Source organism: Rhipicephalus microplus, chromosome 4 (assembly GCF_043290135.1).
Source record: "Rhipicephalus microplus isolate Deutch F79 chromosome 4, USDA_Rmic, whole genome shotgun sequence".
NCBI classification, from domain to species: Eukaryota; Metazoa; Arthropoda; class Arachnida; order Ixodida; family Ixodidae; genus Rhipicephalus; species Rhipicephalus microplus.
In genome coordinates this window covers 183,334,771-183,360,987 of record NC_134703.1, presented here as the reverse complement: position 1 = coordinate 183,360,987, position 26,217 = coordinate 183,334,771, and the positions used below count along the sequence as shown (strand labels likewise).

The following is a 26,217-nucleotide window of genomic DNA, read 5'->3' as shown; positions in this document are numbered from 1 at the left end:
CGTTCAAGGCATACTAGAAATGGCCCCACCCAAGAACAATAAGGAACTAAAGGTTTTTCTTGGCGCAATGAATTTCATGCAGCGCTTCATACCTAACATGCCTGTCACAACTTCTGCGCTCCGAACTTTGCTTCGCAAAGATATCGCCTATGTCTGGACCGAAAAACAAGGAGAAAGCTTTCCCAAGTTGCGTCAGTCTCTGCTAACAGCGCCAATCTTGAGCTATTTCGACCCCAACAAACAAGTGACACTTTCAGTTTATGCAAGTCAATTGGGAGTAGGCGCCGTTCTTATGCAAAATGGCCACCCTATTGCATTTTCTTCTAGATCGATCACAGACACCCAGAATAAATATGCACAAATAGAGAAAGAAACCTTTGCAATCGTGCACGGTTGTACAAAGTTTCACGCCTGTTTGTTTCGTCAGCACAGCGTAGTTGTTGAAACTGATCACCGACTGTGATGGTTAAGGAACGTTCGTCACTATGTTTGTTGATAGCGGACGAGAAAGGGTTAACATGAACTTTTTATTTCATGGCATGGGTGAAACGGCTGACGGCGCACGGATACGCTACCGCGTGCAGCACCGTTGAGTCGGACGTCGCGGCCAACCCAGCAGTCAGGGTCGCAACTCCGGAAGTCCAGGATCAGGCCACGGCTCACGAGAACCACACCCGGTAGGCCTCGCCCACGAACCTGCTCCCGGCCACTGCACCCAGGCAGGAGCCGTTCGGCAGGTCTCGGCCTTGGACCTTGAACAGACACACCGGAGCTCGACCTGGCCGACACGTACGGGTCTCACGTCCGGCTCAGGAACGCTGCCAGGAACTCGTCCTCTCGAGCGGCGCACCGCTTCCTCTGCCTTTGTGGCCTCAAACCTCGAGCTCTCTTTTCCGCACGTTCCTTCTTGGCCAGGGCACCGCCAGGTACCCTCGGATGCACCCTGCTGCTCATGAGCTCGTGGCCCACGTCCGAGTCTGGCGCGTTGCTTGGCACCACTCGGCGATCCTAGATTCAGCCAGCAACTCCCCTGGCATCTGAATCCTCGGCCACCCTGAATCCTCGCCCGGCTCCGTGCTCCTCTGTGCGCACTCCCGCGTCTCACCCGGCAGAACATCTCGCTCGTCCCTTGCCGAAGTGCGACGCTCTGGTGACACCGGCGCTTGATGGCATGGGTGCGGCCACGGAGCAGTCAACCCGCATCGGAGACGCGATGCTCCATGCGGGGCATGGCCAGCCCGTCCAGCGAAGAGCGTGCGCCGAGACGCGATGCTCGACGCAACCGTGACCATTAGCCAGGCCACGTTCATCGCTGTGTCGAACGGCTGACCGTGGAGACGCCTCGCCGAGATCCGCAATGCCCTCGGCAAGGAAGAGAACAGCAGGCCAGGCCGCGCCCCGAGATGCAGTATTCGTGCCGGCAATGCCGCCCCAGCAGGTGGTTGGACGGCAGCAGCGTGGACGGCCGCGTTCCCTGGCCGGAACCTGGATCGCCTGCGTCCGACGCTTCGGCCCACTGTCTCCCGTCTGCCGCTGCTCCGGCTCGTCCCCAGCCACAAAGCCCACTGCCACGTGATGGTCGCCCGTGGCCCAATCGTGGCACGCCACCTCTATGGGCCACCACAGATCATCAGCTGATTCGCTGACACTCATGCGCACATTACACGCGCCTTGCCCCGCACTTCCGTCGTTGTCGTTTTCTTCACTCATCACACCGACCTTTAGTTTCCATATTTTCCAAACCTCTGCATCAGTGTCCGCTACGGTTGCAGCGCATGCGTCTGTCATTGCAATGACACTCTATAAACGTGACGTACAAATCTGGCAAGGAGCTGTTCCTTGCTGATGCGTTATCAAGATTTCCTAGCAAAGAACGCATGGAAGAAGAAACAGAGTATTTTCAAGTAAACGTTTTTGACTGTGTTTCAGGTTCCAAGCAGCGTCTGAACGACCTCCTTGCCGCAACAAATGACGACAGCACCTTGCAAATCTTCGTGAATATGCCCAGATTGCATGGCCCCTTACGAATCAAGAAGTTACTGATCAAGTCCGTGCGTACTGGTCATACCAGGAGGAGATACTTGCAAGGACGGCTTGGTATTCCGCAGCACTATGGTAATCATACCTCTGTCTAGGAAAGTGGAGATGATGAACCTTCTTCACCAGGCGCACGCGGGAGCACAGAAAATGAAAGCCAGAGCACGAACAGCCATGTTCTGGCCCACTAAATAGCGTGATATTGAACAATTTTGCAAAGTGTGCAAGATGTGCTAGAAATATCAGCCGAGGAACGTGAAGATGCCACTTTTATGCCACAAAGTCCCCACTCTGCCAGGCCAAATTGTGAGAATCAATTTTTTCTACAGTGGTGCTAGCGAGTTTACCCTGATTGTCGATTTCTACTCTTTCTTTTTTGAGGTGCGAGAAATGCGCACAACTACGTGCATGCTCACATCGTGGTGCTCTGAAGTTTTCTCGGTGCATGGATTATAAGTCAAACTCTCCAGAGCTATTGGTCGTTGTTCTGCAGTGGAGAATGCAAGAAATATCTGAGAAAGCTAGGAGTAAAGCACGTTACTTCAAGTTTCTATCATCCACATTCCAATGGCCTGACTAACGAGCTGTGCAGGAAGCCAAGAAGCTTTTAAAGAAGTGTTCCTTTACCATGCACAACTTTCATACAGCTCTTTTCGAGTGGCGCCATACGCCCCGTGATGACGTCTTGAAGTCTCCTGTGCAGAAGCTGATGGGACGTCAGACCCGGACCCGTCTGCCAGTACCATGCAGCCACCTGGAACCCCAGACAGTGCCCAGCAGCACGGTCCATGGACGACTTCGTGACATACGTTGGAAACAGAAAATGTACTACAACCGCGGTGCCAGGGATCTACCACCTTGTTCACGTGGCCAGGAGCTCACTGCCTACAGCACCATTACGCGGACCTGGTCACCAGCAGTTTTCCTGCAGCCAGCGGACGAGCCGCGCTCCGCAGTTTCGCAAACTGAAGACAGTAAGAAAATTTGTCGAACAAGAGAGCATGTCAGGAGCATGCCAACTCAAGAGGCCACTGCCATCATTCCAGTGCATCAAGAAGCCGCAGGACCTACATAATCACTACGCCGCAGCACAAGGCAACGACGCGAGCCTTGTTGGTACCCGCAAGCCGAAAGACGTTAAGGCTTGTTGTTGTCCAGAAAGGGGAGAGGAAGTAGAGCTGCGCCAGTATGACGTCACCAGGCCAAGCATGAAACACGACGCACACGTGACCTTTGCGTCACGTCTCTACTAATATAAGATCACCGTCGCCTCAGTAATAAACGCTTTTCACTGTTCGACTACCTGCCTGCTTACGGGTACATACGACAGTTCACGTGCTGCAGCGTGGTTTGTTGGGGGCTCGTTATCTATTGCTGTGGACGATCTAGAAAGGAAAGCATTCCGGTTTTTTGTTGTCGTACTTTAACGAGCTCATCTTATCAGGAAGGCCTCGCTTGTTCAATCGATACAAGACCAGAAAATCAAGATGTGCGACACGTATACCAGCCACCACGTACACCAGCTGCCTACGAGGGCCAATTATCTCGATTTCACTACAAATTGCGTGGCCCAAGAACAACTGAAAGCCTCAAGTCGCAATTTTAGGAGTTTGTGAGCGCAGCGCCGCTGCTCCCATCGAAATCGTGTCGTGGAAAGCTAGGCAAGCTTACAAGAGGTCATATATAGTTAGGATATTGCTGCGGCACACGCCACCAAAGTAACACAGCCCCGCCCCCCCCCCAAATGTTTTAAACAGTGCTGATGTTGAGCCTCTTTGATTAAAACTTGTGGGAACTGCCGAGGATAATAATATGTGAGGCAGATAGATACTTCGTGGTGTGCGTGCGGTGGCATATTGCCGGTGATCGCTTTTTTTTCGTATGTTTTGACACTCTTTCCCCTTGTAATTTACTATTGTTGTATGCTTATGTACAGGGGAGTCCCTGAAAATGATGGAGACCATGTCAGGGAATCAATGTACCATTTTTCAAAAAACCTTAGCCCCCCCCCCTCTCAAATCGGTCGGCTATACTTCAAAGTGAGCTAATAGAGCTTCGCATCCATTTTCACAGTTTGTTTTAACTCGAATTTCCATGGTGGCCACCACGATTTCAAAGACCTCCCTGACTTGATGATTGTTTATGTGGGGGTCGCGGAGAAGTTTGTAGAGTAATCAAGGTAGGCTATCTCTGTTTGCAGGTAAGTGGTTGGCTATGGCACTTACCTGTAAAAAAATACACATCAAAATGCAAATATCACCGAGATTCTTCAAATAGTTTTTGTTCATCTGCGCCAGCCAAACACGCCGGTACATTTCGGAAAATCGCAATGTGCGTTGTTTATTTTAGGTAATAGCTTTCGGCTAAGAAACACCCTGAAGCTCTGCTCCCTCTTCGTATCTTCTAAATTAACTTGCCTCACTAGCAGCTGATCATTCATCGAACTTGCATCGTGATGCAAAGTTAAACGGGCGCAAGCACGAAGAAACAACACGGCAGTGGTAGCCGACGGAGTCGGTAGGTGCCCGGGTATGCCAGTGGCGCATTTCGGAAGTGACGAAGGGGCGCTGCGTGACGCACGCGCACACTATGCTTAACATTATCGCGAGTTTTGAGTGATAATTAAAATATTCATTCTGCACATACCACAGATTAAATTAACATCTGCAGCGCATGCCTAGAGAGTTTACTTTATTCAATATACTGTTAAGCTTGCCAATAATCGGATAATATTCTTTGGAGGCGGGGTTCTGAAGTAACAATATTGTTTGTACTCGTAAAAATGTTAAATAAAATATTCACTCTGCATATACCACAGATTCGATCAACATCTGTAGCACATGCCTAGAGAGTTTACTTTATAGAATATACTGTTGAGCTTGCCATTAATAAGAAAACCTCATTGGAGGTGGTGATCTAAACTATTCCTAATGTTCGTACACGTAAAAGTGTTTAGCAAAGCTTCAACGCCAAGGTTGAACGAGGTGCATAAAATATTTATTAAACCATAACAAATAAATCCAGACATAGAGAAAACAAGCAGAGTAAAATATATGGTGCTCGAACACGTGGACTAATGACCTAACTAGTGCCCGAATAGTAAGTTACATCAATTTTGCCACATTTATTCATGAAATATTTGTTTTAAAATACGATTTAGGTGAACAAATGGCTTAAATTGCAAGGATTCAGGCCGCAAGAGGCAATCTATTTTGCAGGCGTATACCACAAGTTCGAATTTCACTAAAATAGGAAGATGAACACTGAAGCGTAACTGCAATTTTCGCTAGCCATACCTAAGACAAAGCAACACGCTGCACACGAAACGCATTAACTCGAGAAGCACGGTAGTTTATTTGAACGCGTGCCGGCGCGGATGCACAAACCGGCTTACATTCGGCCACTCGCAAGGAAAAAAACTTCTCTGATAGTATTCATAACGTATACCGATGCTCCAGTAGTTTAAGATGGAACGTACAGCAGATGTAACTGCCTTAGACACGTTCACTTTGTAGTGGAGCATACGCACCAACGCGTATGCGCCTTCGGAAGACAACGAGAAGCCCGTGCTCTGATTGCGCGAGAACCTGTGCCGCCTTTGCCAGACTTGCTGTTCGCCCATTTTCCGTCGCGACCTCGTTGCGACTCCTCTGTTCTAATAAACATCATCGCATTTGGTGGAGGGTGCTGAGATCCCCAAGCAGACCTGGAGCTCCGCTCTCGCAAGTTGGCCGAAAGACTACCGTACAACATGACTGACGCAGTCGCCAACCAGCCCATCCCAGCACAGCCAGCACCATCGGCTGCCCCGTCGACCTGCCCCGGTGCTACCCGTCAGCGGGACCCACCAATCTTCAGCGGCAGTGGTGAGCAAGACGTCGAAGACTGGCTCTCCTAGTACGAACGCGTGAGTGCCAGCAACAAATGGGACAACGACTCCAAGCTTGCCTATGTCATCTTTTACTTGGCTGACGTCGCCAAGCTATGGTTCACCAACCGCGAAACCGCCATCGCTAGCTGGTCCACCTTCAAGACCCTCGTGACCGAAGCGTTCGGCCGACCAGAGGTCCGCAAGCTCCGCGCTGACCAGCGTCTGCGCCACCGAGCCCAGCAACCTGGTGAGACCTTTACTAGCTATATTGAGGATGTGCTCGACCTCTGCAGGCGTGTTAACTCATCCATGCCTGAAGAAGAGAAAATTCGACATATTCTCAAAGGCATCGAGGATGGCGCATTCCAGATGTTGCTGGCGAAGAGCCCGACCACGGTGGCAGTCCTCGTAAGCCTGTGCCAGAGCTTCGATGAATTGCGTCGTCAGCGTTCCATCGCCCGACAGAGTGTTCCATCACCAGATTCGATCTCGGCCGTCGCACTCACCAATGGCAACGTTCACCAAGGAACTCTGTCGAACCAGATTAAAGACTTCATCAGGGAGGAAGTCGCCCGACAGCTTTCCCTGCTGCCGCATAGTGACGCGCCCACGACAAGCCTCCCTTCGAATATGCAGCAGGCCATACGCACTGAAACTTGCAATGCACTCCCTACAGTTCCGGCCTCTTACCCGTGCACTTCGGTGCCATCTGATCTCTCAACTGCTGGCTACGCACCAACTGCGCCGCCTTCACCTCTCAGCTACGCAGCTGTGGTCGCGCGGCCCCCACCGCATCTAGTCGCCTTATCGGCTCCACCTCCTCCGGCCTCGCCTCCAGTCTACAGGCCCCCACCTCGCTTTTTCCGTCCATCTAATGAGTGGCGCACCCGAGACAATCGTCCCATCTGCTTCGCGTGTGGCATCGCTGGCCACATTGCACGCTTCTGCCGCCGCCGTCCCACGCCTGCGCACGCATACTTCGGAGCTCCTACCTACGCACCCCAGCAGACCACCACGTCTGCATATGAACAGAGGCACTCCGACTCGGATCGCCACCCATCGACTGCTCGTTTCCCATCACCTCGTCGCCGATCGCCATCGCCTATGCGTCGTCGACCACCTCTCGAGGAGGGAAACTAATCAGTGCAGTTCCGGAGGCAAGAACTGCAACTTGTGCGGAATTCCCAAGGCCTCCATTTTCGCCGCTAAATGTTGTTGATGTCGATGTTGAGGGAGTCGCCACATTAGCGTTAATTGATACCGGGGCCGCCGTTTCTGTGATGAACGCAAACTTTTGTAGGAAACTGAAGAAAGTGACCACATCTCTCAGTGGCTTGGTGCTGTCCACGGCTAGCGCGCAACGCATTCATCCCTCGGCTGTGTGTACGGCGCGCGTCGTCATCCGAGACGTTTTGTACGTCGTACAGTTTTTTGTTCTACCATCTTGCTCTCATGACCTTATCCTGGGTTGGGATTTCTTATCACGTCATGAAGCTATCATCGATTGTTCCCGTGCCGAAGTGTCCCTTGTGCCAACATGTGAATTTCCACCACCCGACCGCTCTCCTCTGCTCCGCAAAGTCATCGCTGATGACGACATCACCTTGCCTCCTGAAGCTTCGGTCCCTATTAGCCTTTCATGTCTGGCGCAACCTGACGGCACGGTGGTGTTTACGCCATCTCCGGTTTTTACTGAACGCAAGGGCATCGTTCTCCCATTTGCTGTTCTTACAATTGCGTCTGGTTTAACCGTAATGCTGGTCACCAACCACTGCAACTACCCCATTGGCTTACTTCGTGGTGAAACGTTAGGATATGTGCAACCTGTCGACCATATAGATGATATTATTCTTCCCGACGAAACGCCATGTCACATTGCTGCAATCACTCATGCGTCTGAGCCACCAAGTTCGTCAGCCTTCGACAATGCTATTGACGCAGACCTTCCCCTCTCGCATCGCCGCCAACTTGTTGCTCTCCTTAACAAGTTTCGTTCTTTTTTCGACTTTCAAGAACCTGCTTTGGGCCGCACCACGACTATCGCTCATACTATTGACACCGGCTCACATTCGCCTCTGCGACAGCGTCCTTACCGCGTTTCCGCCGAAGAGCGCCGCGTCATTACGGAGCAAGTAGATGACATGCTTAAACGTGGAGTCATACAGCCTTCTCAAAGCGCTTGGTCATCACCTGTGGTTCTGGTCAAGAAAAAAGATGGCACCGTACGATTTTGCGTGGACTATCGCCGCTTAAACAATATTACGAAAAAAGATGTCTACCCGCTACCACGAATAGACGATGCTCTTGACTGTTTACAAGGCGCCGAGTACTTTACATCTTTGAATCTGCGTTGTGGGTATTGGCAGGTGCCAATGGCTGAATGTGATCGCCCTAAAACAGCCTTTGTAACGCCGGATGGCCTATATGAGTTCAAAGTCATGCCATTTGGGCTCTGCAACGCGCCTGCCACATTTGAGCGCATGATCGACACCATCTTGCGTGCCCACAAGTGGAAAACCTGCTTATGTTACCTGGACGACATCGTAGTCTTTTCATCTGATTTCCCGACACATCTTGCTCGCCTCCACGAGATTCTGACGTGTCTAACTTCTGCAGGCCTACAACTTAACTCCAAGAAGTGCCACTTCGCAGCACGAAAACTAACCATCTTGGGACATGTCATCACCAGAGACGGTGTTCTTCCGGATCCCGATAAGCTTCGAGCTGTCGCTGACTTTCCGTTGCCCACATCTCTGAAAGCCCTAAGAAGTTTCGTCGGTCTCTGCTCCTACTTTCGTCGCTTCGTGCGCAACTTCGCGTCCATCATCGCACCTCTCACGAGTCTGCTTTCCAACAGCAAAGGCTTATCTGCATGGTCACCTGCATGTGACGACGCATTTCGCCAGCTCCGCCGCCTGCTGACCTCACCACCTATTCTTCGTCACTTCGACCCTGCTGCGGCCACAGAAATTCACACCGATGCAAGTGGCATCGGTCTTGGTGCAGTTTTGGCACAACGGAAAGGCACCCAAGCTGAATACGTAGTCGCCTATGCAAGTCGCGCTCTCAAGAAGGCTGAATTGAATTACTCCGTGACAGAGAAGGAGTGTTTGGCCATAATCTGGGCGTTGACGAAGTTTCGCCCGTACCTTTACGGCCGTCCTTTCGACGTGGTCACAGACCACCACGCTCTATGTTGGCTGTCTACCTTGAAAGACCCGTCCGGACGCCTGGGGCGTTGGGCACTTCGATTGCAAGAATACGACATCCGTGTCGTATATCGTTCCGGTCGCAAGCATGCGGATGCCGATGCACTTTCGCGATCGCCATTAACACCAGATGTGGCTTCTCTGTCTCCCCCTTTTACCACCTTGTCACCGCTCGACATGACTGACATGCTTTCGGAGCAGCGTAAAGACCCACACCTTGCCTTGTTAGTCGACTACCTTACCGATCCGTCTGCTGTCCCTTCCACGAGAGCGCTACGCCGGCAAGCAGCCCACTTTTCCGTGCGAGACAGCATTCTGTACCGCCGCAACTACATGCCTGATGGTCGGAAGTGGCTCCTTGCTGTCCCAACTCATATGCGCTCTGATATCTGCATGAATTTCCATGCAGACCCTCAAAGTGCTCACGCAGGTGTCCTGAAAACCTACGAAAGGCTGCGCCAACGATATTACTGGCGAGGAATGTATCGCTTTGTGCAGAAATACGTTCAGTCTTGCACCACTTGCCAACAGAACAAGACACCTCCGCGGCACCTTACTGGCATGTTACAGCCGCTCCCATGCCCGGCTCGCCCATTCGACCGCGTGGGTATCGATCTCTATGGCCCCCTCCCATATAGTCGCTCTGGAAACCGGTGGATTATTGTCGGCGTCGATCATCTGACACGCTACGCTGAGACTGCAGCTCTACCAGCAGCGACCGCCCACGAAGTTGCACTCTTCGTTCTCCGCAGCTTCATTCTCCGCCATGGGGCTCCACGGGAATTACTCAGTGATAGGGGTCGAGTGTTCCTGTCGGAGGTCATCCAAGCTATTCTCGCTGAATGCAACATCATCCACCGGAAATCTACCGCATACCATCCACAGACGAATGGTCTTACTGAGCGGTTCAACCGCACACTTGGCGACATGCTGAGGATGTACACCTCCTCCGACCACACTAACTGGGACGCTGTATTGCCCTTTGTTACCGGTTTTTCCCCGTTCTTTCTATTGTACGGCCGCGAACCTTCCCACCCACTCGACACTATACTACCGTATCGCCCTGATGCATCTGAGTGCTCCCCGCTTTCGGAAGTCACCAGATACGCTGAAGACTGCCGTCAGTTGGCTCGGTCTCTGACAAGTGAGGCTCAAGGCCTACAAAAGACTCGACACGACGACGCTCACCGCATAGCTCCTACATTTCGTGCTGGCTCCCTTGTGTGGCTTTGGGTGCCCCCGCACGTTCCTGGCCTGTCTTCAAAACTTCTGGCCCGGTACCATGGTCCCTACCGTGTCATTGACGCGACCTCCCCGGTGAATTACGTCATCGAGCCATTAACACAATCACCAGATTTGCGCCATCGAGGACGCGAGACCGTACACGTCGACCGTCTCAAGCCCTACTACGACCCCCTCATTGTGCCTACTCCCTGAGTCGCCAGGATGGCTCCCCTTCACCCCGGGGGTATTGTAGTGGAGCATACGCACCAACGCGTATGCGCCTTCGGAAGACAACGAGAAGCCCGTGCTCTGATTGCGCGAGAACCTGTGCCGCCTTTGCCAGACTTGCTGTTCGCCCATTTTCCGTCGCGACCTCGTTGCGACTCCTCTGTTCTAATAAACATCATCGCAACTTCAATAGCGCACTATACGAACAGTCTTCCGTGCCCTAGGCTTGATCAATGCCTACAGCTAACAAACGCCCCAGAAAAAACAAAAATGGTGGTCACTCGCGAGCAGGGCCCCCTTCCAACACCGCTGCCGACAGAGGCGGACAGCGGCCACAACTCTACTCGAATCTGCCGCCGAATCCCCGCTGCGCCCGCGTGCTTCACACTCCACACAAAACAAAAAACTTGTCCGCGCTTACCTTCGCACAACTGTGCCTTTACACAGCTGAAATTCTACAAAAAACTGGGTCCCCACGTAAACAAAAGCTCACTTAACATGCACATGGCAGGAAGACTGCGGTGAACACAGTGATATGTTTATAACAAAGCTGATTGTTGGCCTAGTTGGTACTTGCTTACTGACATGATTTGGCTGCAAATAATACACACACAGAGTAAAGAAGCACTCAACGACAAGCACAAGCAGCTTGTGCTTGTCGTTGAGTGTTTCTTTACTCCGTGTGTGTATTATTTGTGGCCAAATCATGTCTGTTATAACAAAGCACCGACAGCAGCGATGTGGTACATACCTGGCGAGGGCTTCGCGATACGAAGACAAACGTCTTCGCTTGTGTATAGCGCATCTTTGTAATCAGCAGCACTGGCAGAACACTGTCATAATATGTGCTGCGCGGGCGCGAAACAGAAACTAAAAAAACGACAATAGTGTGCCGTGCGGTGGCGAAGAGGATGTGATGTGTGCGTGTATGTGCCGGGCGGTGCCTACGAGGAAGACGACAGCTCGTGAGGCGCGGCCTCGAGCGTGCGTGACCCGTGCCTTCGGCAGTGCGCGAGGTACGTCGTTCGAGGCAGGACTACCTCGTTGGGCGTCTGGCCCATAGGTACGACCCAGGCCACGTCGCGACACTCGTACTAGCCGAGTGGACAGCTCAGCCTCCACTAGACGACCGGTCTAGGAGAGCTGGCGCCTGGTTCCTAAACCTGTCCTTGTCCCGCTGGTCGTGGAGAGCTGGCGCCGGGTGCCTGAACCTGCCCTTGCACCGCTGTTCCAGGAAGGCTGGCGTGGGTTTCCGAGGCGGACTACAGGTGCTCAAGGGCACAACTCCCTGCCGCCGGAACACGTGAGTCGTCGGCTCCAGTTCGTCGACAGTGGCGCTGAGCCACTGGAGTTCGACGCGGCGACCCTGCGTCTCCCGACGTCGTCACTGCAGGTGACGACGCCGCCCAACATCGGCTTCGCCACTGAATGGTGCCGACGGGGCATCAACGACGGCCCAGGCTACTACCCCGACGACCTGAACTGTAGGCCGAACGTTCTACTTATTCATTTAGTTTAGCCGCGTGTTTTTGTGTTAGGAACTTCGTAATGTGTGGGTTGTCCATGTGTGAAGGGTACAATAGAAGTGGGACGTGTGTTTGTGCACTGGCGTGCTGTCTGATTCTTTCTGGAGCGGTCCTGCCCCTATAACATCACAAACACAAACCAAGAACAGAAAGCGCAGGCACACTTTTAAAACACGAGAGAAATCGACTCACACCCGCTTCTTCGAGAGGCGACTGAGCCGGCGGGTAATCATGTCCAGATAAGTAAAATTGTTCTGTCGCACAGGTGCACACAGCCTTTGCGCATCTTAATTTCCGAATACTGACTAGAGAGCTTAGTTAATACATTTAGGTGTGTAAAACGTATGTAAATTTTACACTACATAAATATATAAAGTGAATATTATTTTGATGTCAAAATAGAAAGAAACGTACAAAATACCCTGCATATATTTCATGAACAATCGAGACCTCATCCGCGAATTCTACGAAAGTTCTAGAAAGTAACTTTCAGTAAACGTTTTTAAAAAGACTTCTTTAAAAGAACAATTTCTCAACGTCTTTAAAAAACTTTCTTTCAAAAATCTTATTCAAGGTCAAATAATATACCTAGATGTCTGCATAGCTTTCTAGTCGTTTATAGAAGTTTATACGACGTTTCATGTTTTTTGGGTAGTGTAGCGGGAAAGGGAGAGACGTGGTTCCAGGCGACGTCAAAAGCGACCGAGAGGGACGTGACATGTGGCCACTTTATTCGTAGGCTGAAGTCGAGTGGCAGCGGCTTCCAGCGTCCAACACGCCAGGTGCGTGAATCCATTTTGTTCTCGCTCAGCTTCAGCCTAGCTCAAGCAGCGCGAGAGGCGTGGCGTGATGGCTATGAAAATGATATTTGATCATGAATGGCTATGACGGTGACAATACTTATAGTTTGCTTGGGCGCTGAGAATAGCCTTGATCTCTGGCCGAATTCCACCTTTAGCATGATTTCTGACAGCTGTCTGCGAATCAGAATGCAAGGGCTAGTAAGGCAAAGTATGGCTTGTGCTATCGCCACTTCTGCTACCTCGGGTCATCGAAAAAATTTAGAGCTACCTGCTTCGGCAGCTTGAGAAAACACGCATATTCAAAGGATGTATCACGGCTGGCACAGCTTGATGGAAATCTTGCAGAGACACAACAAACTCTAGCGATGCCATGCTTTCGAAAGGCGGCGCATCAATACCTCACAAGAAGTCTTCGTAGACTTCTTGTGAGGTATTCATATTTATATTTCGAATGCCCGTGTCTGCAGCTGGCAAAAAATGGCAGCAGGGAAAAAATTGCAGCATATCCAGGGGCTGAATGATGAACAGTGGGGCGAAGCATCCGTCCGTCCACTCGTACTTGTTTCCGTGCGTCCATGCGTCTGTCTATGTGACCGTTCATGCGTGCGTCTATTCGTGCGTCCGCACGTCCATCCGTGCTTCAAACCCTGCGTTTTTCCATGTATCCGCCCCTGCGTCCGTCCATGCGTTCATTCGTCCGTGCAGCCATCTGTACGTCCGTCCAAGCGTCTGTCTTTGTGTCCATTCGTCCATCTAGTCAACACTCCAAGTACCACCATCTCGCATCTTTTCATCATATATTTTGCATATAGAAGCACCGACATCCAGCGGACATTCCAAGGACTAAACGAGAGGTGCCACACACACTCTCTTAGGGCTTGCACTTCGTGTCTGCTTCTCACCTTTAACCACCTCGTGTTGATGGTATATACTAGTTCACGGTAGTTATGGCACTGCAGCCCAATCAATGCTCGCTAAACCTTCTTAAAAACCAGTTACGCCCAGCAAGTATAACGTAGCAATCGTTTCTTATCACATAGGGCTCAATGTACATGCCATTGGCTGCTGATGAGAATGAGAGAAAGGAGAATTCGACTTTTAGATAACTTGCAGGCTGCGAATTTTTTATTGTTCAACAATGAACACCAGTAATCTCCCACCGGCACCACCTTGCAGGCCAAAGCGTAATACATGTTATGCACTACTACGAGGGATGAATGGGTGCCGCTGTAAGGAGCTTCGCCCCTAAAAACATCTGGTAGTATATTTCTTGTGCCTCTACAGGCCTGATTCAATGAGAGCAAATACCTGTGGCAGTACTTTAAAAAATAGTGAAATAGTGTACATATTTTAGCTAGTTTTGTTGCGGTAATCAAAACACGGCGGCCACCACGATGACATTTACTGAATCAATCAAGTAACTTTAGAAATACATAGTAGGGAGGTAAGAGAAATCACTTGGTAGTAAGGTAAACATCGGCTCGTCTAGGCTGATTGTACGCGCAAAGAATTAACGCCTATGGTGTGAATAATTATTTGACAACACTGCTGGCCTAGGTGGTCTTGGCGGCCGCTTTTTCAACTTTACCATTAGTCACTCTAAAAAAACATTGTTTTCATCACTGTAGAAGCCAGGCCAGAATAGGTAATTGTCTATTCATTTCCGAATTCCTAAAAAGATAGATTCTGTGAAGCCTTTCTAAATTTTCATAGCACTTCTTCCAGAGCCTTTATGCTCTACAGTGTTTTGTTCGCCTATTTTCCTGTTCGTAGTTATAATTTTTGAGCATATTTGGAAAAGGGGGCGATATTTGCGAATTTCAGTCAGGACGAATGTGTTTATATACCACACCTGAGCGCATTTCACTGGCTTTCTATTGCTCGAAGCAGCATCTATACCTGTATGATCTGTCAAACTGTTGCAACTTGTAACGTAGTCAGCATCTAATGGGAACCACATTGCAAGCTGCGGTGAACAAAAACAGAAATCTACAGTTAACTTGCTGAATTAGCTAAAAAAGCCCTAGAAAACTAAGTACACACAATACTTTGTTGGATATCGCAACGATACTAACACGGTGCGCATGAAAGGAGAATGTGACGTTGATAGTTCCAACGGGGGTATTTTCAGCAAGAGTTCTAATTTATGGTAAATGCACCGTGCCTAAAAAAGCCTTGGAATTGCAGCAGTGTTCAGGAACGTCCACTACAAACGCCGATGTGTCCTTCACTGTGAAAACATTGTAGTCACCTACAGGAATCTGTTTGGAGGTGCCCTAACTTACCATCTTCTTTCAGACGTGCGTCTACAGACTTGCACAATTTCAACATATCTTCAATGTAATTTCTGCAAGACTCGCTGGAGTGTTGCAGAACAAGCGCACCGCATTAGTTTTGTCACCGCGTTTCTTTTTCAATGATAGTTCCCAAAAGCATAATTTATTCCCATGGCACTATTGTTTCGTCGTTGTTTTCGAACCACAGAAACGCCGTTCCTGAAGAAACAATGCGACATCTGTCAACCGGGAGGCCAAATACAACGTTAATATTTACCCACACGATTCTAGTGTGACAGCATTTGTCAAGATCTTGTCCGACCTTCCTAGAGAAGGTTCGTAGCACCATGGGCTGTGGACACGTATATCCGCACCTACACCAAACTTTGTCGCCGTCAGTGATTCAGTCCATAGGATGTAGTCGTAGCCTAGGCCGTCTGTTACTTCAGTGTTGCTATAAATGTAGCCATATCGTCAGCACTCCGCCACTACTGCGTTGCTCTAGCCAGCATGTCCAACAATATTGTTATAATGGGGTGCATTTCCCTACAGGAGATGATGAACGCGAGAATACAGAGGGCGAGCAGATCACACTTCGTGTCAATGTAATGCCCACGCAGATATTAAGATTATTTTCCGTTTTGTGAAACCAGACAACCTACTGCCATCGTTCTAAGAGACTAGGGGGTTGGCAGCCGGCCAATGCACTTGAGGCTAAAAAAAGGTGAGAACGAATTCCGCTTTATGCATATGCAAAATAGGATTGAGGCGCAGCCATTTGGAAAGGTCGGTGCGCAAAGTCAGCCCATCTATTGATATTGTTACACGACATCGGCAACGAAAGAGCATCATAGACGACGAAGACGATGAAAGCGACCGTGCTCGTGTTGTCGTTGCTGCTGTTCTTCCATCTTGGCTGCAGCTGCCTCTGACTCGCCCTGCATACTTTGTAAATATATTTACTGCATTCATTATCTCACGCCCATGACATTTGGTGGAGGTGCGGGGTACAACACGATATAACGGAGCTCCGCAGTGGCCGACGCTTGGATTTTTTCACCATGGCAAACCAGGGACCGGCTCCCGCAGAGGCGACTACAACAACAACTGTTGTCCTTCCACCACTAAAAGATCCTGGCACGTTCTGTGACACGGATGATGTCGATATCGAAGAATGGCTGCCGTTGTACGAACGTACAAGTAAGAATTACCGCTGGGATGAAACTTATGTTAGCCAATATCCTGTTCTACTTGAAAGGAACAGCAAAAGTGTCGTTTGAGAACCACGAAGATGAAATTGGAAGCTGGGGTGCGTGCAAAGAAAAGATGCACGCCCTTTTCGGCAAGTCTGTAGGCAGAAAGGCAGCGGCCAAGAAGGAGTTGGCATCTCGTGCGCAAACGTCATCAGAGTCCTACGTGACTTACATACAGGACGTGCGTGCCCTTTGCCAAAAAGCAGACAACGGTATGGAAGAAACTGAAAAAGTAGCTCACATGTTGAAAGGCATTGCAGATGATGCATTCAACCTTTTCATATGCAAGGACGGCAACACGGTTGATGCCATCTTCAAGGAGTGCCAGCGGTTTGAGGCCGCTAAAAATCGACGTATCACCTATAATTTCACTCGACTATCAAACACAGCAGCAACCTCGTCGTGCGAAGACAGGCCTGTACTACAGAGCACGTGACCGAGATACCAGACATGAACTTGAAGCTCTGTCTCCTGCGTCCACATGCTCCCATGCCTGTGACTCTAGCCCTGAGATGGTGCCACTGGTACATGCCACTGTGCGACAAAAGCTTTCCAATGCTGGACTGGTCTCCGAGTGCACTACAGCTCCCTTTCAGCTGATCAACCGTCATCGACCACCTGTTTCGTATGTCCAAAGCCAAAACCTTTCGGCACGCCCTTGCAATCCAGCCGAGTGGAGGACTGCTGACGATCGCCCGATTTGTTTCAACTGCCACCGTATCGGACAGGTGGCCCGCCATTGTAACACTCGGCGGCATTGGCATCAGGCATCCTATGGGCGCACCCATCAGCCAGAAGGCAGAGAGGTCGGCCTGAGCTAGTAGGCTAGAGCGAACTAGCTCAGGCCGACCTCTCTGCCTTCTAATAAATTCTCACTCTCTCTCTCTCATCAGCCAGAAAAGGATCATGGGCGCTTTCAAACTTACCGGGAGTCACCTCAGGCCACCAGTGAAGACGTTCCTTCTATGCTGCCATATCGTCGTCGCTCTCCATCAACGTATGCTCACCAGTGCCATTCACCGCTCTCCCGTCACCCGTCATCTCGCTCGCCCCAATTTCGCCAACCAACGTCGCTGACTGACCGCTTTCCGCGGGAAAACTAGATAATGCAGCTCCCGGAGGTGATGCTGCATCGACCACTTGCCCGAAAAATCCTCTTACCATGCTGCCGACTCGACGCAACCTTATTGACGTTGAAGTAGATGACACACCCGTTGTTGCACTTGCGGACACAGGGGCTCATATATCAGAGATAAATTAAGAACTTCTTTACCGCCTTATGAAAGTTTTAACGCCACTCACAGTTCCAGTCATCCAGGTCGCCGACGGTGGCACGTTTCTCGTGCTTGGAATGTGCTCCGCGCGTATAAGTGTGGCTGATCGCTCCACGACAGTGCTATTTGCTGTGCTCGAGAAATGTTCCCATGAACTTATCCTCGGCATGGACTTTTTATCTGCCCACTCTGCCCTTATTGATTGTGGAACCGGCATGCTTCAACTTGATTTACCGCGTTACCATGACGACCCAACAACACCAGCTCAACCCCGTCTGTGTTCTGCAGATCATGTTCGCCTAGCACCTCAAGCCGTTACTTACGTGAACCTGAGATGTGTCCCTCCTGTTCCCGATGGTGACTACAAGTGGACACCTAATGCTGACGTTCTGCTGGCCAAAACTGTTGCCGTGCCTCACACACTTTTGACAGTCACGCGAAATACAGCATCTTTTCCGATCCTAAACTTCAGCTGGTGCGCTCAAGTTATCCCAGATGGTATCACTTTGGCAAAAGTTTCTTCTATAAATGCTGCCATTTCAGCGTTCGTTGCCGATTCTTCTTCGTCCTCTGTTCCGTTCTCATCCTCGAAGAGCGCAGCGGATGCCACCATCGACAAGATGATCGCTCTAGACCTTCTTCCAGCACAGGCAGCTGACATCCGGCACCTGCTGAAATCCTACAGCGACATCTCTGATTTTGATGACCACCCTTCGGGTCAGACATCCTTTGTAACTCATAGGATTAACACTGGAGAAGCCAGCCCCGTCCGACGATGTCCTTATCTCGTGTCTAATGGTGAGCGACAAGTTATCCAGCTCAAAGTTGAAGAAATGCTCACAAAAGACGTCATCGAATCTTCCAGCAGTCCATGGGCATCGCCGGTCGTGCTAGTCAAGAAGGATGGCAGCTGACACTTCTGCGTAGACTACCGTCACTTAAACAAAGTAACACGTAAGGACGTGTATCCACTGCCGCGGATTGACGATGCTCTTGACTGCCTACATGAGTCTGCCTACTTTTCATCCATTGACTTGTGATCAGGATACTGGCAGATTTCTGTCGATCATCGAGACCATGAGAAAACCGCATTCATCACACCGGATGGACTTTTCCAGTTCAAGGTTATGCTATTCGGATTGTGTAACGCGCCAGCTACATATGAAAGGATGATGGACTCTCTCCTGCGTGGATACAAATGAACCACGAGCCTGAGCTATCTCGATGACGTCATTGTATTTTCACCTACATTCAAAAGCCACCTTAGCCGCCTAACGGCTGTTCTTGCGGTTTTCCGGAAAGCAGGACTTCAGCTCAACTCGTCCAATTGTCGCTTTGGCCGTCGGGAAATCGCTGTGCTGGGCCACCTTGTCACTGTTCGAGGCGTGAAACATGATCCTGACAGAATTCGAGTTGTCAAAGATTTTCCCATACCATGTTCCGCAAAAGATGTACGGAGTTTTATCGGCCTTTGTCCTTACTTTCGACGTTTCGTGAAGAATTTTGCTGACATTGCCTGACCACTTACGGAGCTACTGAAGAATGACATGCCTTTTTATTGGGGTACTGACCAAGCAACTGCTTTCAGCACCCTTACAATATTACTTACTTCCCCACCCATCTTGGCCCATTTCGACCCGTCAGCCCATACTGAAGTTCGTACCGATGCCAGCGGACATGAAATCGGTGCTGTTCTCGCCCAGCGGCAACGAGGACAGGATCGCGTCATTGCTTATGCCATTCGCCTCCTTTCTCCTTCGGAGAGCAAGTTTTCCAATACAGAGCGTGAGTGCCTCGCACTAGTCTGGGCAGTCGGAAAATTGCGACCATACTTGTTTGGCCGCAGCTTTTCGGTAATTACCGATCACCATGCCTTGTGCTGGCTGTCGTTCCTTAAAGATCCAACTGGACGACTTGGCCGTTGGGCCTTGAAACTACAAGAATGCAGCTTCGACGTGGCATACAAATCTGGCCTAATGCACCAGGATGCCGACTGTCTATCCCGTCACTCCGTAGACCCACCTGACGTTTCCGCACATGATTCTGACTCTTGTGTCTTCGCCATGTCGGCTTTCACCGACATACGCAAGGAACAGCTCTGCGATGTCCACTTGCGGTCTATCATGCAGAGTCTACGTTTGCCCCACGTAGACCCGTCGCTACACTTGTTCGTTCTACGTGATGGAATTCTTTACCGACGCAACACCAGCGCCGAGGGACCAGAGCTACTACTCGTAGTTCCTGCGACACTCCGTTCCGCTGTACTTGAACAGCTTCACGATGCCCCAACCACGGGACATCTCGGGGTCATGCACACGTACAATCGCGTGCGGCGTAGATTCTTCTGGCCAGGCCTTTACCGTTCTGTGCGCCAATACGTTGCTTCATGTGAGTCCTGCCAGTGCTCTAAACATTCCACCTTGCCACCAGCTGGTCCGCTCCAACCAATAGACATACCCACCGTTCCCTTCTACCGCGTCGGTCTTGATCTCGTTGGATGACTTCCTGCTTCTTTCACTGGAAACAAGTGGATAGCCGTAGCCACTGATTACGCCACAAGATACACTATCACACGAGCGCTACCGACAAGCTGTGCCACTGACGTCGCGGACTTCTTGCTTCATGACGTAATTCTTCACCATGGTGCACCTCGACAGCTGCTGACTGATCGTGGTCGCTCATTTCTTTCTAAAGTAGTAAGTGACATCCTTCGCTCGTGTTCGACGCGTCACAAGCTCACTACGGCCTATCACCCACAAACAAATGGTTTTACCGAGCGCTTAAATCAAACATTGACAACAATCCTCTCCATGTACGTTTCCAAAGATCACCTTGATTGGGATAGTACTTTGCCTTATGTGACATTCGCGTAAAATTCGTCACGCCACGACACCGCTGGCTTCTTCCCCTTCTATCTATTTTTCGGCCGCCATCCAGCGTCCCCCTTCGAGACTCTTCTCCCATCAACTACGCAAACAGTTACCGAGTACGCCCAGGATGCCACTGATTGGGCTCAAGTGGCCCGCCAAATTGCACGGGAACGTCTTTTTGGTTTGCAGCTCTCTCAGAATGCCCGCTACGATAGCCATCACAGAGTAGTTTCCTACTCTCCAGGTGCACTGGTCCTCCTCTGGACACCATGCCGCCACGTTGGTCTCTCTTCGAAGGTCCTGTTTCGCTACTCGGGGCCTTACAAGGTTTTACGCACGCTTACCGATGCCACATACGAGATTGCTCCGTTGGACAGTCGCTCATCGTCGTCCACACCCGCTACTGACGTCTTCAACGTGACCCGCCTCAAACCGTACATATCCGCATATGATCCTACTCTCCTTTAGGCGCCGAGACGGCGCTGCCAGCGGCGGGGGGTTATATGTTACACGACATCGGCAACAAAAGAGCATCATAGACGACGAAGACGATGAAAGCGACCGTGCTCGTGTTGTTGTTGCTGCTGTTCTTTCATCTTGGCTGCAGATGCGTCTGACTCTCCCTGTATATTTTGTAAACATATTTATTGCATTAATTCTCTCACCCCCGTGACAATATAAGTCGTCCTTTTTGACAACCGCCCTCCCCCCCACCCTTGAAGGAAAAGTAACACCCGCCTATGCTCACCGCAACCATTCCACGCACACAAGAATCCCGGTGTATCGCCCGCCCTTCTTCGTACTTTCGTTCCCTAGAAACGGGCTCAGAGAGAATCTCACCAAGGCGTGTTTATTAGACAGGCTATTTGGTAGTCTCTTCACGAGTGCAGCGCACGCCGAAACTTCTTCAGCAACTGCACTGGCTCCGTTAATGCCGTAGAACAAATCAGTGATGCCGCATAAGAGAATCAGCGCTCTTGCCTTCTGGATTCCGCGCAAGTAAGACTAACAACGTCCACGATGCCTGTCTCAAACAATTTCATCATCGCTACGAAAACTGATCCGCCCAGTGGGCATCGTCTGCAAATTGGGAATTGCTTCAATACATGTGAGATGCATGAAAAAAAAGGGGGAATGACATTGACACCAAATGTGATTGCTCAATAAATGGGCTCTGGCATTCACCAAATTCTGTTATCATACGAATCTCCTTATAAAAATATGAATCTAGGACCGAAACATAAACCAAACGGCATACGGGAGCTTTTTAAATGCTTGATACGTCCCTATCTATCAAGCAACTCTCGTACAAAACGTCAACAAATTATTATTCAACCGCATATCTTGTCACGTTTATTTGTACCAAGCCTTGTGCCTGAATTTTTGACATTTTTATCTATAGACCCCTGTAATTGATACAACAGAGTTGTGATGCAGTTGGCAGGCTTTCAAAGCGTGAAGCCCGGAAGTTAATTTGTTCTATTTTCCATGATGTGCGCAATGAAAAGCTAAAAATTTTTCACGAACATTGCAGTTTCCCACATAAAGAAGCAGATCATGTTTGTCGCAGGGCAGTCAATATGTTGTTCATGAGTACACGGCTTGCCAATCACGCCTATTTTCACTTCCATGATCTGTGCAATGAAAAGCTCAAAATTTCTCACAAACTCTGCGGTTTCACTTATAAATACAGATCCTTTTTGTCGCTGGGTAGTCAATATGATGCTCATGTGTGCTTGGGCTTGCCGTACACGTATAAGTTTACTTCCACGACCTGTGCATTGAAAATATGGAAAATTTTTCACGAATCCTCCGGTTTCACCTATAAATAAACGGATTATTTGTGTCGCTTGGTAATCAATATGTTGTTCATCTATGCATAACCTTGCCGATCATGCATATTTTAACTTTTCACATATCTTCGATCCCGACTAAATAAGCACGGTAGAGATTCCGTCAGCTTCTTGTGTTAGTTAATTTTGTGTACATTGTTGCAATTCGGAAATTTATCAAGACTAACTGCTTTGATGTAAACAACATCCAATTGAGGCTCACATCTTCATGTCACGTCAGAAATTCCTAAATGGCCTCACTGAGCATCTTCCGCTCAGTCGACCGTCTTTTGACCGAGCTTCTGTGTTTACCGAGGTGCAGCTCTAATCAACTCTTACAGAGACAACCCCACATCAAACAACAAATACTGTCGCTCTTGCATAAGTTATAAATGCCGCAGGGTCACTTTCCACTGGTTTAAACAGCCACAACGTTCGCTTATGCTAGCCGAGTCCTCAAGAACCAGAAGTATACGGCGGTCTTTCATTAGACGATTTTCGTAAAAAATGTTGTCCAATTCCTTTATTTTGTTTTCATCACCAACACTTCCACCTATAGATCAGCATGCTCAAAAATTCCTTTTTTAGAGACTGTGCGTACCTTCAAAACATGATTCTTACCCCTCCAAAGTAGGCTAGGTGTTCAGATACCGTCAAATCCTCAAAAAGGGCATCAAACTGTGGGCAATATCCCAAACATCCAACCCCGGTGCTTCTAATATCCCTACCGGAAACCAGCACTGATCCGCTGTTTGGCTTGGTCATACCTAAAAATAAAGAAAATGTAGCTACAAAACCAGCGCTTCAATGTTGCACTAGAGAGGACACTTATTAAGAGCGAGCAGCCTCGTATAGCACAAAATACAATATTGATACGCTAGTGCAGCGTTGAACCCCTTCATGATATATTGAAAACGTGAAAAGGTCACCGTATTTCAATGTAAAATACGTCGTCTTTTTCTTGATTTCGCCCCTATTCATTAAGATTGTGATTCGCAGTTTTTCAAAAAACATTATTGCCGAAGTTTCAGCTAAAGGTAAAAAAGGCAGAGATATATAGGAGATTATGAGCTCAGAATATTTCATTTTCCATTTGGAAGACGGGATCAAACGTCTAGCAACGACTCGTTAGCACTGAATGAGTTGTCATCCACAGAATGTAAAATTGCAAAGGTTTATACGCAAATTTCTTGCTTCAGGTATCGGTACCTGTTTGCAAAATTGGCTGCAATGAAACTGAAGGAAGACATTTTACCGCAGGTTCGTGAACTCACTCGTGAGTTCACTCCCTCAGACTCACATCAATTCATAAGTGTTTGGGTATGAGTGGGTCCTGGTAAGTAAAACTTTGGTGAGTCCGAGTCTGAGTGTAATGAAAATTTTTTGTGCGCGTGAGTACAAGCGATTTCTGCTCAGGAAAACTTGGTGAGTCTGAGTCTAAGCCAGTACACAGTGCAAGATATACTTCTATATTGATTCTGAGTGAGTTCCAATATGTGTTTCTGCATTAGGTCATATCTACTAGTCTTGAGCCCTAATACCAACCTTATTTCGTTTTACCGTTACACTTACTTTCACTCAAACTTAATCAAGAGCAGTGTCGTTCATACACCACTACACTATTCATTTATTGGAGGCGCGATTCACGTATAAGAATTGCTCCACCTCCATCTCCCCTACATGATAAATATATCTGTTACTGTCTCTTTCAAAAAACAAATTACCGAAAAAACCTTATGACGAATGCAAGGTATTTACTGCTTAGCTTGTAAATAACGGGCATCTGTGATTAGCAATGTAGCGCACGTACAGTGCACAACTCTCATGTCTATAAAGCAGAGAGTCACGGTGGGAACAGCACGAGTGACATCTGCAGTCGCAAATACGCAACATCTGAGCATGCACGACGACATTGATGTGCCTGCCTTGCAGGTTCCACCCTTCCTTATCTCCTCGGCTGCGATGACTGTTTTGGTCGTCGAAGCACTGTCAACGTTATACAACCAACACAAGAGAAAAAAAGAAATAAGCAATAGACCGTATAGACGCCTTTTACACTTACCCCCGTATTATAGAACGCCCCCTAACTCATCGCTGCACCTTCACTTCAGAAAGCTGATGGGAGCACCATCTCTAGACAGGGAAAGTACTGCATATCAATGAGAATTTGCTGCTATTCTTCAGTAGTTCACCGTCATTTTACGCTGAGCAGTGGCGCACTCTGCAACTCTGTCAAGTGAAGGGTAAAAGTTGAGTCGAGGAGCGTTTGCGAATATGGGGGTTATTCTCGTTTCGTGATATCATATCAAATAAAGAGCGGTTCACTTCAATTTCTTTTTTGCTCGCTTGTTGTTTTTTTTTTTGCTGAGTAGTTCAGAGCACTTTCGACGGCCATAGTTGTTGCTTCATCCTCGGTGATAAACAGGGGTCAGTATTACGAGGCAGGCACATCACCAGCGCTATGCATGCTCAGATGTGGGGTATTTGCGACTGCAGACGTCGTTCGTGCAGTTCCTCGCGCGGCGCTCCATCGTTATAGCCATGGCAGTTGAGCGCTGTACGTCGACACATGAAAAGTGGCACTAGGTACTCACTGCAGTACCCACGCTTTGCACCAGTGTACGGAACAGCTGTGCGCTTTCTTCCTTTATAAAAGGAACACGCAAGCCCTGGGCCTGCAATGCTCGATGGCTTCTTACAGCACCAGCAGTGCCTCCACTATTTTATCAATGCCAGCCAGGTGCGCTCGATCTAGTAAGTCACTCCCCTCTCCTCTAGCAATGTAGTCAACAAGAGTGGCGATGTGAACTTGTTGGTGATGCATTTGAAAGAAATATATGTAGCGCTAGGCCAAAAACGGATACAGGAAGGAATAGGGTGAGAGGACAGAGCGCTCTGTCCTCTCAGTCTATTCCTTCCTGTGTCCGTTTTTCGCCTCGCGCAACATAAGTTTCTTTCTCCTCTAGCCCTCTCTTGCTCTCGTCCATCGTTTAGCCTTTACGCGCGCTTGGCAGTCATGTATATGAGAGAGTCCATTATGTAATTCCTCACGAAGCAAGCCGTACGAAGAAATTTTTTGTTCAGTTGTGAACAGAACCGTGGAACGGCATCTTGCACTCCTCGTATTCTTAACGTTGACTGTCACTCTGGCTCCGTAAAAGATGCAGTGTTTTGAGATAGCGTGTCGCTGTTCGTAGCGCTTTGCGGGCAACCAATGGGGAAGTGTCAATGCATGTGCTTGCTTTAAGAGCGATGTGATGCAGCAGTGTTATTGCGTCGAGCCACAAAGAAGGAGCCCGAAGTAACAAATCTGACAGGCATCAGCCGCGCTACATAGAGCCACTGCATATGCTAGCAGAGTAGCAGAGTAGAGCATTTGGTTTTCAACGCCGCCACAGCCAAGCACAAACGTAAAGGCCACGCCGCCCAAAGGTGTTGCCGTTTATTTGGAATTCTGTAAAGTAACCGCCGTGCACTCTGAAGCTCGTTCGCTACGTACTGGTGCTTTACATTTATTTAGGTCAATGCCCTTAAGCTTCGACAGCAAAGTATTTGCGTGAATTTGGTACCATTGTTGAAAAACACTCTAAAATCATCAATACTGCTAGCCTAACGGAGCACTTTTCGAATCTTGGAAAACTTATAATTTGTGTTTGTGAGTTGTCGCTTACTTGCAATAGCTGGCAGACCCTGCGGCAGTGGCAGTGAATGTTAATAGGCACTACGCTACACCTATGCGCTTAACACTACCAAGCAGACTAAAAAAGTGCTTTTGAAATCCCGTGGCACAGTCCCGGAAGCAAGTGTTTCTCCT

At 49.2% G+C, this 26,217-nt stretch overlaps 1 protein-coding gene across 1 annotated transcript in view; it reads right to left on the bottom strand.

The window, feature by feature from the left end:
- The window catches only part of LOC142814456 (phospholipid-transporting ATPase ABCA3-like), a 173,909-nt gene that overhangs the window by 17,837 nt on the left and 129,855 nt on the right, over positions 1-26,217 (bottom strand). The window contains exon 5 of the mRNA XM_075893218.1: positions 23,025-23,170. Coding sequence (XP_075749333.1) covers positions 23,025-23,170 — 146 coding nt within the window. The remainder of the gene's footprint in view (positions 1-23,024; positions 23,171-26,217) is intronic.